The sequence below is a fragment of the Numenius arquata genome, chromosome 8, assembly GCF_964106895.1.
Source record: "Numenius arquata chromosome 8, bNumArq3.hap1.1, whole genome shotgun sequence".
NCBI lineage: Eukaryota > Metazoa > Chordata > Aves > Charadriiformes > Scolopacidae > Numenius > Numenius arquata.
The window spans coordinates 24,554,685-24,570,236 of NC_133583.1; the positions used below are offsets into that span (position 1 = coordinate 24,554,685).

General features: G+C 59.7%; 1 protein-coding gene across 1 annotated transcript; it reads right to left on the reverse strand.

The window, feature by feature from the left end:
* Nucleotides 1-9,763: 9,763 nt before the first annotated feature.
* On the reverse strand, nucleotides 9,764-14,411 carry ADGRG5 (adhesion G protein-coupled receptor G5). The gene is made up of 12 exons (XM_074152586.1): nucleotides 14,348-14,411; nucleotides 14,133-14,226; nucleotides 13,915-14,032; nucleotides 12,818-12,952; nucleotides 12,551-12,667; nucleotides 12,337-12,379; nucleotides 12,077-12,183; nucleotides 11,433-11,551; nucleotides 10,830-11,095; nucleotides 10,646-10,745; nucleotides 10,097-10,297; nucleotides 9,764-9,899 (listed from the first exon to the last, which is right to left on the reverse strand). The coding sequence occupies exons 1-12, from the start codon at nucleotides 14,409-14,411 to the stop codon at nucleotides 9,764-9,766; spliced, it is 1,500 nt and encodes a 499-aa protein (XP_074008687.1).
* Between the last annotated feature and the right edge of the window lie 1,141 nt (nucleotides 14,412-15,552).

Consider the following 15,552-nt stretch of genomic DNA (forward strand, 5'->3'; position numbering starts at 1 on the left):
GTAGCGATGGGAAACACCTGGATCACTTAAAAGCAACGGACTGGCACATGAATGCCAACTGTGGCGTGATGGCACAGAGCCGGCGTGCCAGGAAAGCATCCCTTCCAGATGGGGAATGCTGATTTCCAACAAGGCTTTAGCCCATCCCACTGCACTGGCTCTGCTGGGATTTTACTGGGGTGGTCAGAGGACAGGATCAGCCCCTTTCAGCTGTTACTCAACCGGGACCAGCAATCCCTGCGAGGCTGTGGGTGGGGGAACTGCTATTTCCCCTCCAAGCCCTATATGGTCCCGCTCACTCTGATGCCAATTGCTGTTTCCTGAGCCGAACAATAGTGAGAGAAAATTCCCCGAAAATGGTTTCACAGCGGGAAAACGGGGTTCCCATCTGTGCCAGTGATAATCAGCACTGGAGGGAGCAGGATGCACCAAGACCACACCGGGGCTGGGTCCTGCCCCATCGTCTTCCCATCCCCGGGTTGCAGTAGGGACGCATGGCATCTCCACCCCCGGGTACCCAGCTATGCTGCATGTCCCCACTGCCACCAGGGCATCTCCCCAGTGACACCCATCTTCAAAAGCCCCATGCTATGGCAGTGACCAAGCAGAGACCCCCTTTGGCACCAACCCTACCTCCTCTCCATGGGCAGGATGGCTTTACCTGCTGCCCCAGCTGGAGCCTGGGGCTGAGCTCCACTGAGAACAATAACACATAGAAAAACTCCTGTTTTGGCCCCAAAACCAGCCAGATAATGTAAAAAAGGGTGGTGGGCACCTGAGGCTATGCAGTCTGGAGCAGGCTCCCTCACCTCTGGCACAGAGGGAGACTCAGCCCCGGGCATCACATTGTATCCTCCCATCACCATTAAAAGAACATGCTGGTCTCAGAAAGAAAAGCCAAGGAATAATATTGCGGCCTCTAAACCTGGAGGCAAATGGGAAAAAAAAAAACCAATGTAAAAAACCACACACACACACACAAAAAGCCTGGTGTTTACTACCACCTTACTGCTCTCTGGGTGACTTGGCAGCAGGTATTTAAGCTTTTGGAGGTGGCATGTGGCTTTTGGATGTGATGTTTTTCCCAGGGAGAAGGGAAGATGCTCTGATGCCTCAAACAAACACTGGAAACAGGGAAATCCAGGGTTTTTAACCTCTGTTTTCCTTCCAGGTCTGTTAGAAAAATATGCTGACCCTCTGTTCCTCGAGATGGCAACAAGCGTGCAGCTTGTCACCCGCAGCTTGTTACGCAGGCAAGGACTCGGGAACCAGATGGGGAAACTGAGGCACAGAGAGGCAAGCCAGGCCAAGCTCCCCAAGATTGCATGACCGGCCTCCATCGTAGGGATGGCAGATGATGTGCCCTGGGGCTGGAGCTGCCTGAGGTGGTGGGGACCCCAGCAGAGACCCTCCCTGCAGAGGGGATGCCCCAGCGTCAGTCACCCGGGTGCTTCACAAAGTGCCCTTGTCCTTGGCCAGTGGCCCGTGTGTGCAGGGGCCAGCCTGCATATTATTCATGGCATCGGCATGCGGGCCTTTCCCGTCACCGGTGGGTGGCAGGGTCCAACCCAGAGCGACTGGTAATGGCCAAGGAGCTGAGCGGCAGCTGCACTGCACCGGCAGCCCTGCCGTGCCAAAGCCTGTGCTGCGGCATCGGCTTTTCCCAGGCCGCGGGGCCACACACGACACCCAGGACCCGCGAGCTGAGCTTTGCCAATGGGACAAAACCAGACCTGATAAAGATTCCCACAGGAGCAGCACAGCTCCCTGCCAGATTCGTCCTTCACCAGCCACTGGCAACTATCCCTTCCGGAGCAGGCGTGGGGAGAGCCAAAGGGAGGCTGCCACAGGCAGATCGCCGGAGTCTGAGGCTCTTGAAATGGAGGTTTTGCTTAAAGCTGGGTCTTCGTGTTCAAAAATAAAGAAAATGTCCATTTCCTAAGAAACACCACGGGCAGAAACGTCGCAGCCAACTAAGTCACTGCTTCCAGCAGCCTAGGCCACGCGGCACCCAGCTCAGTGGCATGCAAAGCCTGTGGCTTTGGCAGGGCTGCCAACAGCCTGTGAAGGACCAGGTACACCAGCAGCAGATTGAGGGCTGCCATGAAAGGGGAATGAAGCAGCGCAGGTTGTCCTCCCCCGGCACTCCATGCCATGTCACCGGCGTCGGGGGGTACAGCCAGCCATCTTTATGGTGCTCTCCCACCACTCAGCCTTCTTCAGGGGCAACCTCTTGGCCTCCTCCTGCGAGTCAGTTTGTACCTTCCCTCCACCCAAACCACCACCCTGGGTTTTAAACGGCTTCCAAAGCACCTTGTCCCCTCCCAGGTCTCATCCCACTCCACACGAGCAAGGTCCCCATCGCCTGCCCGTGCCATGGGTGCCAGGGAAGGGAGGTGCAGGGCAGTCCAGGACCACCCCAAATCAGACTCCCAGGCATTTGGCACGGGAAGCAGCCAAACTGGAGCCCAGTGAGCGTGATCCCAGTCCCAGTGGGCTTTTCCAGCTATAGAAAAGCCAAGCACAGCCAGGACGAAGGCTGCGGCACCCAAGGAGCCAGGTAAGAGGCCAGAGGCCCCCCCCCAGATCTCTGCCAAACCCCAGCTGTCAGCGAGCTGATGGGAAAGGAGTTGGTGGATCAAGTCCTCCCAAAAAACAGGCGCTGGCAGGCTGCTGTCCAGCTGGTACTACCAGGTGCTAGCACACTGGGAGCCACCCAGCCTGCTGTCTGCAAACCCGCAGGGCTGCGTCCCACCGACACCCGTAGGTGCTACCACAAGGTGCGGAGACAGCCAGCCCCGGGAGTCCCCATCCCGGCAGCACACAGTTGCTTGCAAACCTGTTGCTCTGTGAATAGCAGCCCCCAGGCTGCGGGATTAAGAGCTGGACTGCAACCAAGTATGCAGCATTTTTAGGCCTTGGCTCAATTCACATGGGAGCTACAAAACCAGCGAAGGGCACGGCAAAACCCACCGTGGCTGCATTCCCGGGTTTAAAGGATTTGCCTCCGCCAACATCTCCAAAGCACTCCTGTCTCCCCACTGGCAGCGGAGCTTGGAGGGGGGTTACTGCAGCCCTCAGACCGTGAAACGAGCTTTGGCTGCCTTCCCTCCTCACCAGCCATTCAGAGTTGTTGCCAGGAGGTTATTCCAGGAGACTTCATTTCAATTCTCCAGCTGGTTTCACTGGGTTTTGCTGGTCCCTCTGGGGGGGCAGCTTGTGGGCAGGGAGCACCCAGAGCATCCCGCAGCAGCGTGCCAGGACCAGCAGCAGCAAGCTGAGATGTTGCAGGAGGAATCCCCCCAACAGGCATTTTAGGGGAGGGAGATCACCCTGTCGAGACATGCCGGCGGTCCCACGGGGATGCTGGGAGGAGGAGGAGGGGGAATGGGGCGCGCCAGTGGGTCCCGCGGGGTGGGAAGCGGTGGCGGCACACAGAGCCTGGCAACAGACACTCCGTGGGGCTCGGCTGTGCCGTCGGCAGCAGCCGGGAGCAGCTGGTCCCGGTCGGCTCCGGGGACTTCGTGGCCCTGTGGCCCGGGAATTCAGCCCGGCTCCGGGGCAGGGGCGAGGGGTGGTGGGGCAGGCGAGGATGAGCCCCATTTAGCAGGGATGGAGGCTCCACCAGACAACTCGTGCCTTGGCCATGAGCAGAGACCCACAGCCCTGCCCGGACGGAGGTGTCGCACCCACCGCTCAGGCGGTGAGAGACAAGATGTCCCCGTGCCTACCAGAGCAGGGGACATCCCAAATGCCCCCATGGAGAACCCCTTAGCTCCATCCAGACGGCTTGCCCCACCAGCCAGCTGAGGACCCCAGGGTGCTGCCCAGTGGGACCAGTCCCAGCCACGCAGACCCCCAGCGCCCTCCCAGTCCTGCTGGGCTGGCCCCAAGGCTCCCCTTGGGCGCAGATGCCCACCCCACTCGCCCCCGCACCCAGTGGGTGTCCCCTGCCGCGCCGAAGACCCCACAGCATCCCCTCCCAGTATCCCCAGTAAGGGCGTGCCGGGCAGCGCCCCTTACCGTGGTCTTTGGGACTCCGAAAGGAAACATCAGACGGCCCCGCTCCTCCTCCCTCGCCCGGCTCAGCCGCTGCCCGCAGCCCCCGATTCCTGTGACCGGGTCGGGCCGGGCACGCTGCCCCGGTTCCGCTGGGCACCGCTCGGCTCGGCACCTTGCAGCCCACCCAGCCCGGCGGGGCCGGTGGCGGTGCAGCGGGAGAAGCCGGCCCGCCCCTTCCCGCCCCGCTGAGTCACCGCCTGCCCGGGGGGACGAGCGGGGGGGGACCGGGACGGGTCGCGCCGCACCGACCCCTCCGGGACCCTTCGGTATCGCTGCCGGGGGCGCGGGGCCACCAGCCCTCGGTCACGGCACCTGCCCGGCTCTGCCCAGCCCAGCCCGGCTCGGACCGGGGGCACCGGGCTGCATCAGCCCGCCCGGCCGGCACCGGCACCGGCACCGGCACCGGGCTCGAGAGCCGGCTGGGCTGGGGGAGCAGAGCTGGGAACAGCGGGGAGCGGGGGGTGCCCCATCCTGCCGCCCTTCAGCTCCGGGCTGGCGGGCGGCCAGAGGAGGGAAGGAGCTGGGCGGCTGGCAGGCTGCATGCCTGGCTGCCGATGGGATTAAAAAATAACAATTAATGGGAAAGCAGCTGGGACGGAGTGTCCCTGTGAACCCTGTCCCGCTCCCTGCAGGAAATGAGGGAGGCGAGAAGCAGGGCAAGAAGCCCAGGTCCCGAGCCGGGGCGAGCTGGGGAGGGGGTCCCCCATGGTACATCCCTGGAGGAGGTGGGCTGGGATGTGGGGGGCAGAGCCTGGATGCGACCCTCCCCCCCAGCTCCCACCACCCATCCCAAGGCCGGAGATGGGCACCCTGCCCCTTGCCGTTGGGACCCTACGGCAGCAGTGGGAGCTGAGGCTGGAAGCATCATGGCAGTGATGGGCGCTGCAGGAGTGGACAAAGCGGCTGCCAAGCAGTGCCCGCATCCAGTCACGCCAGCCTTTTGTGCGCCCTGAAAAGCAGCCAGACCGGAGAAAGCCAGGGCTGCTCGGAGCTGGAGGGAGGAGGGAGGGCTCCAGGAAGCGGCCTGGGTAAATAGTTGCTTTTGCAGATATTTTCAATGGCTTGAATGAGACTTTTCTTTCTGCTGGGGGAAGGGTGGAAACAACCTCTTTCTCCGGCAGGGAAGGCGGTGGAGATAAAAGGCGTCCACGGCACTGGAGGTGCCATGGCTGTGCTGGGAACCCCGGAGCAGGGGACGTCCCGCAGGCTCGTGTCTCCCCCCAGCTCCAAGCCCCAAATTTCCCCAGGTCCCACGGGAAGAGGCGCCCTTGGGAAGAGGCTCCCATGGGAAGCGGCTCACGCGGCCAGACCGTGGCTAATGTAGCTGCCTTTGAAGCCCAACTGTCCCCATGCCATGGGGAGTGGGGCTGGCTCCGAAACACACGCTGATGGCAGCCGGAGCCACAGGAGCATCACGGTGAGCCAAGCCTCTTGCTGCGGGTCGTCCTGACCAGCTCTTTGGGAAACACTGTAAATCCGCTTCCCGGGAATAACACTGCTAGACCCAGTGGCAGCTCCCGCAGGATCCAGCCCTCCTGGAGCGGGGGTTCAGGTGCAGACCCCGTGTCCCAGGGAGGAAAGGACATTTTATGCCATCTTCTTGCCGCTGTTTAGGGAACAAAGAACCTTTTGTCCACACAACGTTATCAGGAGTTATTTTTAGGTCAACGTCTGCACTTGTTGATGTTATCAGGATGTTATCTGTAACTCAGTAGGCCATGCTGCTATCTTCAAAGATGTTGGCTGAGCATGGAGAGGGAGGACAAGGGACATTTGCCCTTGGGATCAGGCCAGCAGCACTCACTTGGCCTGGTAATGGTTTATTGCTCAACCTGAGGAGTTCCTAAAGCCTTAAAAGTTCCTGAAAACCCTAAAAGTTCCTCAAAGCTATAAAAGTTTCCCAAAGCTGTAAAAGTTCCCCAAAACCTTCAAAGCTTCTCAAAATCTTAAAAGATCCTCAAAACTCCAAAAGCTCCTAAAACCTCTAAAAGCCCTAAAAGCTCCTAAAACCTCTTAAAGTTCCTAAAGGCCTAAAAATTCCTAAAAGCTCTAATAGTTCCTAAAAATCCTAAAAGCTCCTGAAGCCCTAAAAGCTCCTAAAAAACCTTAAAGTTCCTAAAAGCCCTAAAAGATCCTAAAGCTGTAAAAGCTCTAAAAGCCTTAAAAGACACTAAAACCCCTTAAAGTTCCTAAAACCCCTTAAAGTTCCTAAAAATCCTAAAAGCTCCTAAAGCCCTAAAAGCTCCTAAAAATGCTAAAATTTCCTAAAACCCCTAAAAGATCCTAAAACCCCTTCACGTTCCTAAAAGCCCTAAAAGCTCTTAAAGCCCTAAAAGATCCTAAAAAACTTAGTTCCTAAAAGCCTTAAAAGCTCTTAAAGCCTAAAAGTTCCTAAACACTGTAAAAGCTCCTAAAGTGCTAAAAGATCCTAAAAGCACTTAAAGCTCCTAAAACCTCCTAAAAGCCCTAAAAGACACTAAAAACCCTTAAAGTTTCTAAAAGCCCTTAAAGTTCCTAAAGCCCTAAAAGATCCTAAAAGCTCCTAAAAGTTCCTAAAACACTTTGAAGTTCCTAAAAGCTCCGAAAGAAGCCTAAAACTTCTGAAAATCCCTAAAAGCCTTAAAACTTCCTAAAAGCCCCCTAGAGGTGCTGGTGCTGGCAGCGCGCAAGTGGGAGTGTGTTGTGTGACGAGCAGGCTCAGGCCTGTCCTGCCAGGCTGCTGCCAGCCACAGAGGGGCAAGTACAGGCAGCGGTGCCCCGGCGCCATCTGAAGCCGAGGGCGAGTTGGTGGGTGCCAGCCCTGCTGCCAAGCAGTGCCAGCCCCGGCTCAGGGTGCTGAGACCCCCCTAAAAGCCCCTTGGGAGACCATAGTGCTCTCAGGGGAGCTGCAACTACCAGCAGAGGAGGAGGGTGAGGATGAGGATGGTGAAGCTGGTGGGAGGGGGTGCCTGGAGGTCCCCCATCCAAATGCGGTGGGCGATCTCGGGGCAGCCTCGGGAACCTCGGAGGATGGCCATCACAGGGGAGCCCAAGGAAGCCCCACAGCTTTACGCAGCTGTGGGTGCTCCCACTCCCCGGTTGCCCTGGCTCCTCCTCCCTCAGCCTTGTTCCCAAAAATACATCCAAAGGGGAGGTGGGTCTCCCCCACCTCACCTTGGGGTTTCTCCAGCCGGCAGCCACAATAACAGTGACTCACCAGGTGCCAGGGCTGTAAAACCCAACTGTGGAGAGAGCAATAAACCCAACTTATTTGTTTAGGCTTGGCTAATAAACCTGCGATGATGTTAGGGAAGTCCAGGGGAAAAATGGCTCTGGGGGGCGGTTGCACAAGCACTAGGTGAGGATGATCCCATGGGATGCAGGAATTGGGCTTGTCTGCTCCCCAGCAGCCAACTCCCAAAGGCAGATCTCAAAATGGAACTGAGGTCTGCCCCTCTCCTCCCAAATGCATTTAGTCTCTTCCCTGGCTGCTTGTTTCCCAGCAATTTGGAGAATTTGCAATATATCCAGAACTTTGCCCCTTGGGCTTGGGCCGGCAGCAGAGCATGAAGGCACTGCAGTGACACCAAGCCGCCTTTCCTGGGGAAAAAAGGGACGCCACAACTCCACGCCAGCAGCTTGGCACCGGTACTCCTGCCTGGTACAGTGCAGTGAAAGGTAAACAGGATTATTTCTCCTTGGGGAGGTTAGATGGGCTGGCTCCCCCTTCTCCTGCCCGCAGTGCCCAGGGCTGGGAGGCACCAGGGGTGGTGGGAGCCCGCCCTACACTCCCAGGGGACCTCGGGGAGTGTTTTGGGTCCTGCTGTGGCAAGGTGGGAAAAGTACCTTTTCTGCCCCTGGTTACCGGCAATGGGCTCAGCTCCCCAGGGACCATCGTGTCCCGTTAGTCCCAACAACAAGCTCAATTCCCAGGGACCACCGTGCCCTGCGGTACCGTGTTCCTGCTGCCAGGAGGCAACCACCAAGCGATCGTTTTCCAAGCACCATCAGATACTGGAACAAGGTTTATCCCTGCGCCATAGCTGGTGTGTACACAGGCACCAGCAGCCAGCGTGACTCACACCGCAAGCCCCAAAATCTTGAGGCGGGGAGGAAGGGGCATGGAAAGCACATCCTGAGACCAGCCGGGGCGGGGGGAGCCAGCACAGCCGGGATGTGACTCTCCCATGGTGGGGCTCATGGGGGATAGGCCGGGTGCTTGGCATCGCACCAAGCCCCCGGGCTTCTTATTTAATAGCTGAAGTCAGCCGGTGGAGCAGTGAGCCATGCACAGCTCATCGTCACGCGGTGGGAGTGCGCCCGCAAAATGGGGGCACGTCGGTGGCAGGCAGGGGGCACAGCCCCAGCGGGATGGGCCTTTGTCCTGGGGAGGGATGGAAACTCGGCAGCGCTGGCTGCCCTTTGTGCATGGAACAAAGAACAAGAGCCAGTGGCTTCCTTGGCTGCCTGGGACCAGCCCTCAGGAAGCAGCCAGGAAGGGAAACGCTGCTTGGCGGAGAGGCACGGGAAGGCAGAGACGGGCAGCGTGTCACCCCGTGAGGCTGCCCATCGATGGCTGGTCCCCTGCCACCAGACCAGAAACGGGCAGCACCAGCAAATGGTACCTCGCTGGCACACCCCACAAGCTACAAGCATGGGGATGGTTGGAACCCTGCTGCCACAGCCACGCCGGTGTCACCGCACTGTGATGCTGCTCTGCATCCCGGCAGGCAGAGCCAGATGCCCAGCTCCAAAATCTCGGGCACCAGGAAAGGCAAAATCTTGGGTGCTTTTAGTCCCCCCAATTTGGCCTCACTGTTTATTTCTCGCAGGCTGGATGGCTTAAACCCTGATGAAGCATTTGGTTGTGTTGAGGAGCTCTGCTCAGGGTCTGCCTTCCTAAGCTGGAGCAGGAGGAAGGCCGAGTTACTGGTTCACACACTCGCTTCCCACCCTCCCCTCCGCGCCAGCATGCCCACCCGATGCCAAGCTGGAGCCCTGCTCGCCTGTTTGCCGGCCGACCTGGGGCTGCACGTAGCCTCTGTCCTCACAGTGGCTTTGGGGCAAGCATGTGGGGTGCTGTCATGGGTGAAAACCCGGGGCCAGGGGGATGTGGGGGTGCCGTGGCCTTACAGCCACAGCCAGCAGGCTGCAGCCGTGCTGGCACCAAACAGGTTGGGGGGATGTAGCCAGGGACATCCTGTCATTGCCTGTCCCATGTGCAACGCTCCAACGGCAGCTCCCTGAGGGGGCTTGGATGTCCCCTCCTGGCTGTCAGGGGGCTGCTACCTACCAGTAACAAGCACCGCTAACCAGCACCAGTAACTGGCACCATTAACCAGCACTGCTACCCAGTACCGCCCTCTGGCCCTGTGTGCGCACAGTCCAGAGCTGGGACCATCTTTGAAATCCTCATGCCATCTAGTGGGACTGTCACTAACAGCACGGCAGAGCGTGGCTGCCGGCTCTGCCAGCTCTGCTGGCCGTGGGGCCGGGGGTGACGGGACAGCTATGGGACCCTGGGCAGAGCTGCACCTCCTCCAGTGGCAGGGGAGACCTGCATCAGCAATTAAAAGTGGCTTTTAATGAGAAGCGTCCACCTTCAGCAGAAGAAGTCAGTGTTGGTTACTAATGGAGGGGAGCCCAAATTCTTCCCTTGAAGAAACCTGTGGCATCCACGGCGCCCACTGTCCAGCCCAGGGGATGCCACCATGCCACATCCTTAGGGAGCAGCTCCTGAGCTCCCCTTGCAGCCCCTCACTCTGGCATTGGGGCACGTTATCTGGAGGTGTTGCTGATGGAGCCCAGCTTGCTCCGGCAGTGCACAGTGATGTACCAGAGGCAGACAAAGAAACCTGTGGGTGGGTGGCAACATGGTCACTGCTGTGGGTGCACTGAGCTCCTGTGAGGAGCAGGAAGGTGACGAGGACGCCACAGCTCCCAACTGACAGAGTCCGCACTCCCCAAACTCCCCCCCGGTGCTCCCCGCTGACCTTGCAGGGAGTTGAGGATGGTGAAGAGGTAGAGCTGGGGGATGAGGAAGACGCCGAAGCTGAAGAAGCCCAGCCCCCAGGTGGTGCCCAGCAGGAAGGTAAGCCCCAGCACAGTCGCCCAGTCCTTCCTCGCCTGCCCATTCTGCTGGCGGATCCTCCGCAGTATCATCCCCACCCTCCCCAGCACCAGCGTGTTGAAGAGCAGGATGAGGCCGGCATAGCAGACAGTGGCGTAATGGGCTGGTGGGCTGGTGAGCCAGCACCTGGTGGAGAGGGACTCTCTTAGGGACAAGGGCCAGCACCCCCAGAAAGGGTGCCCCCATGCGTGGCGAGATGAAGGTGAGCACCCGGCAAGAGCTGGGCTCACCAAAAAGTGACACACAACGGAGCTACGGCTGGCTCCTGCTGGCCCCAGCCCTGGGCCAGGCCCGTGTGCCCAAGGTGCCTGCTCTGTGCCCAGGGTGCCTGGGGTCCATGCTGTGCCATGAGACCATGCCGTGCCCAAGGTCCATGGGGTGCCTGGGGTGTGTGATGTGCCAGGGGTGCCCAGGGTCTATGGGGTGCCTGGTGTGCCCAGGGTGCCCAGGGAGCTGGCAGCCCCCTTCACTCACATAGTTGCGTTCCTGTAGCCTTCAGAGGTGCTGATGGTGTGGTACCCGTACGTATCTCTCTTGAAAACAAAAACAGCCACCACGGCCAGCATGGGCAGACCTGTGGGCACAGGGAGAGGCTGTGTGGGATTGTGCCGGGGCAGCCATGCCACAGGCAGGCAGGGCCAGGCCAGTGCCCGCTCACCCCAAGCGAAGAAGCAGAGCTTGAGAAGGTAGTGCTGGATGTAGATGTTGTAGACCTTGACGAGGAGGAGGAGAAGGTGGAAGGCCTCAGCAGCCATCCACGCCAGGGCACAGAGAAGGCTGGCGTGCAGCAGGGCAGCAGTGACCTGGCAGAGCCCCATGGTGCTGGTGGCCAGTGGTGTGCTCAGCAGGAAGCTGCAGTTGAGCAGGAGCAGTGCAGTCAGGAGATGCATGTGGATCCTGGTCGTGTTGTCCCTCAGCTGCTGCCTGCAAGAGAGGGGAGGGCAGGGGGTGCTGGTTGGTGCCTGCCGGGTAGCACAGCACACAGTGCGGCATGCATGGCATGGTGAAGCATGGCATGGCACAGCCCAACGAGGCATGTGTGGTATGGAATGACATGGCATGGCATGGCATGGAACAGCACAACATGGTATGCATGGCAGGGCAGGGCAGGGCATGGCACAGCGTGGTGCAGCCCAACATGGCTCACATAGCATGGCACAGCCCAATGTCGCAGGCATGGCATGGTGTGGCACATCCAGTAGCATGACACAGCATGGCATGGCATAGCCACCACAACATGGCATGCACGGCATGGCTCTACCTGTAGAAGCAGCAGAGCAGGAGGGTGCAGAAGGTGGTGGCAGCTGAGAGGGAGCAGCCAACGGTGGTGATGTGGGTGAGCGATGCCAGCTGGGCTGGGCTTAGAGCACCCATCGGGACCTGCCAGGAGCGGGGAGGGAGGGGGTGAGCTGGGGCAGCACCTGCAGCAGCACCCACCACTTGGGAAAGGCAGGGGGGGCTTGCAAAACCACCTCCCTGGCCACAGCCTCATGCAGAACACCCCCCATACAGCCCCTACCCCCCCCACCCCATACCCCCACCTACACCTTCAGGGAGGAGGAACAAGAATGGAGGGAACGGGAAAAGATGAAGATGGAAGGAGGGAAGGAGAAACGAATATGGAGAGTGGAGAAATAGGGAAGGAGGGAAGAGGGAAGCTGAAAGGAGGGAAATAGGGAAGGAAGAAGGAGAAAGGAGAAAGAGGGAATGAGGAAGAGGCAAGGAGGGAACAAGGGAAGGAAGAAGATGGGAGGAGGAAAGAAGGAAGGAAGAAGGAAGGAGTGAAGGAAGGAAGAAGCAGAAAGGAGGGAAGGAGGAAGGAAGGAAGAAAGAAGGAGTGAAGGTGGAAGAGAGAAGGAGGAAGAAGGAAGGAAAAAGAAGGAAGGGGGAAGGAGGGCTGTGGACCAGCAGGACGGCGAAGTAGGTGAGGTGGTCACAGTGGCAGATAACGGTGCCCTTCCTGTGCATGGTCTTGCAGCCCTTCTCGCTCCAGCTGCCTGTGCTGCCTGCGCCTGCCAGAGAGCCACCATCAGAGAGTGGCACAGTAGCCAGGGGACAGGGACATCGAGGGGACATTGAGTCCTGCCAGGGCTACCCAGGTGGGTGATGCCTTCGGGGTGGCACTGAGCTGGCATTGCCCCTGTCCTGGCCATGGCCACACTTACCGGCTCCAGGCTGCCAGAAGACGCAGGTGGCATTGGAGGCATCCTGGTGGGAAGGGAACAGGGGGAGAGCTGAAGACCCTTGCTGCTCCCTGGTGACCCCAGGAACCTTCTGGTTCCAAAGCAAAGCGAGGACACTATCTCTTTCCCCAGCTCCAGGGGAAAAGCTGGTGCTGGGACCCTCCCTGGCTCATGCCAGCAGTGGAGCCCTGCTCACCAGCACCGTGTCGTGCCAGAACTGGATCTTCACGGGGTGGCTGAGCCCGGCCACATGCCTGCTCTGCAGGAAAGCTCCCACCACGTCGTTGTTCAGCACGGAGCTATTGTGGGCATCCTGCAAGAGTCGGGGTTCGTGCAGGGAGAGTCCTGGGTCCCCAGGACATCCCACCCGCCCTGCGCATCTCAGCTGGAAGGGTGTGATGGGGCGGGCATGCTGCTGGCTGAGGATGCTCAGGGGGGGTCTGTGCAAGGACCTGCGGCTCACCTGGAAGATGCAGGGGCTGTGGATGTAGATGCAGACAAGCTCCTGCTCTACTCCTTGTGCCTGGGTACCCTTCATGAGCTCCGCTGGGAAGTTAATGGCATGTCTGAACATCCTGCCACTGCCCCGCTTCACATCCTGCACCAGTGGGCAGGGGAGAGATGGGTTTGGCCACCCTGTGCTTGGCTGGCTCAGGAGATCTCAGGGTGCTGTGCACCCCCCCCCAACACAGCCACCACAGTTACTGGTGTGGGCCCATGTCATCCCTGAGCCCCAGCAGCAGCTCCAGCTCTGCCGCAGTGCCTGCAGACGTGCAGATATGGCAGCCGCTCCCATCTTGATGTCGGAGCCCCCCCCAGCACATGGGGAGCTGTGTCGGGGGGGGGGAGAGGTGTCCATCACCTATGGGTGTGCGCCCCTGTCCTGCTGGCCCTGCTGTGAAGCGAGCACGGGGCAGATGTCATCACACCAGGATGCTTTCCCAGTGGGATTTCACGCCTTAGTGGGCTCCCCGGGATGGTCTCTGCTCCCAGGTCCCGAGCGGGGGGTCCCAGCTGGCAGGCAGGTACCCCCACCTGCAAAACCTGCCTTGTCCTGCAGGAAGGGACCTCAGGCCAGAGCAGTGGGACCTCCCTGGCCAGGCAGCCCCACAGCTGGGGGAAGTGCCATGGTGCAGCTGCCTGACCCCCTTGCAGGGAAGTCGCCCCACATGCTCCCCACCGCAGTTTCCCTCTCCCTTCCCAGTGCAGGGAGGTGGGGGCCAGGGCTTCCTTTTTCATAAATCAGAAGAGCTTCAGGATGGAAATCCTGGCTCTTGGCTGCAGAACACTCTCCCCCCCACTTCCCCTCCAGCTTTAGAAGCCCCTGGATTTATCCCAGTACGGTGCTGGGGACTTGCAACCCTGGCTGCCTGTGGCACCCTGGCAGAGCCACATCTCAGGAGGCTTTGCTGGTATAAAGCATCCTTGGAGTATGACGGAAACCCAGTATGGGCAAACGTCAGCCACCCCAGCACCCCCCCAGCACCTCCCAGCGTGGATGGAAGGGGAAAGGGTTCAGGAATCCCCTAGGAATAGCCCCAGTCGGGCAGGGAGACCAACCATCCTGCTGCTGAGATTTAACCCTCTGAAGTGCTCGGTTCTGAGCTTGAACACGTAAGTCTCGATCATGCTGCCCGTGAAGTTATATTTCTTTTTGCGGGTCTCCAGCCGATTTAACCTGCACAGGGAGGGTGTTCGGGCCAGGGTGCCACAGGATCCAGCCCCTGCATCTGGAGGGACATGGGGGGTCCATGAGGCAGTGGGGTGAGAGCGCTCACCTCTCCATGGCATGGTGTGTGCTGCCACAGCCCTGCTGCAGCAGCTCCTCCAGGATGTCCATGTCATTCTCCATCACACCCTGCTCTGATGAAGCTGGTTCAGCAGCTGAGCCTCAGCATATGGCACCCTGCCCGTCGGCCCCAGCCCAGGGAGCCCAGAATGGCCCCAGCCCCAGAAGTGCCCAGCCCAACACCAGCATGGGAGATGTCCCTACCTTGACCCCACAGGACGCAGGTGGTGAGGCAGAGGATGAAGGTGATGAGTGGTAGTGTGGGCATCACCGTGGTCCTCCCCTGCAAAAGGCACCCAGGATATGGGCAGCTCCCTGGAGCCCCCACCCATGTCCCCAGGGACCTTGTCCCTTTCCCACGCGCTGACTACAGGACAAAGATGGGGTCCTGGTGGCTTCCCCCATTGCCCCCAGCAGCCAAGTCCCCCTGAAGCCATCATGGTGGCAAAGTCCCAGCCTGGAAGCACTAAGCGGCTGTGCCAGCAGCGGATGTGAGTGTGAGGTGAGGAGGAGGGTGTTTGCCACAGTGACCGGGGTGCAGGATGCTCTTCACATCTGTCTTATTATCACTAAGGTTGTAAAACCGCAGGGACAAGGCTTCTGCCTTCTCCCTGCCCCAGCCGGGACTCGCACATTGCTGCCATCCCAGCCCATGGTTGCAAGACCCCAGCAAGCAGCCTGGAAACCAGAGGGTGGCCAGCATGCTCTACCGTGGTGCCAGGGCTTGCCGGCAGTGGTGGGGGGAAGGCAGCTGGCAGCAAGATTTGCACCCATTGCAACAGCACACCCGGTGCCTCTCTCAGCAGTGCCTGCCACGGGAACACCGCCGGGGAGAGAGGCCGTGAGTCTGGCGGTGCCGGGGTGCAACCCCGACGCACAAACAGTTTTGCTGTGGGTGCAGCAATGGGATTGATGCTTCGAGGAGCTGAGGCTGGTGATGGTCAGGAGCAGCAGCAAGGTGGGCAGCATCATGGGCAGCTTCATGCACAGGCTGCCCTCTGACCCCCAGCAAGGGACAGCCACCATGTCCCCTTTAAGACGTTTTGCAATAAATAACACTTTTAGTTCTTGGCTCACTGTGGTGGCCCATGCAGGTGTGTGCCCCAACCTCCCTTGCCACCCGGCACAGACAGGCAATGCCGAACACCACCCCTGCCGCCACCGAGCCAGAGAGGGCATCATTTCCTCGCTGCACCCTCCTGAAATGGCAGGGTGCAGATGTCACTTCAGGTGGGTTTTGCCTTCGTAGGGAGCATCTCAGCACCCCGGAAAGCCTCTGGCATTGCACCAGCCCTCGACATCCCCCCCTCACTGCAGTGAAGCCCCTACCTTGGGCATGGGGCAGCTCCCATCATCAGCAGCACCTCAATGGCGCCGGCTGCTCCGTCTCTGCCTGCACAGCCGTTGAG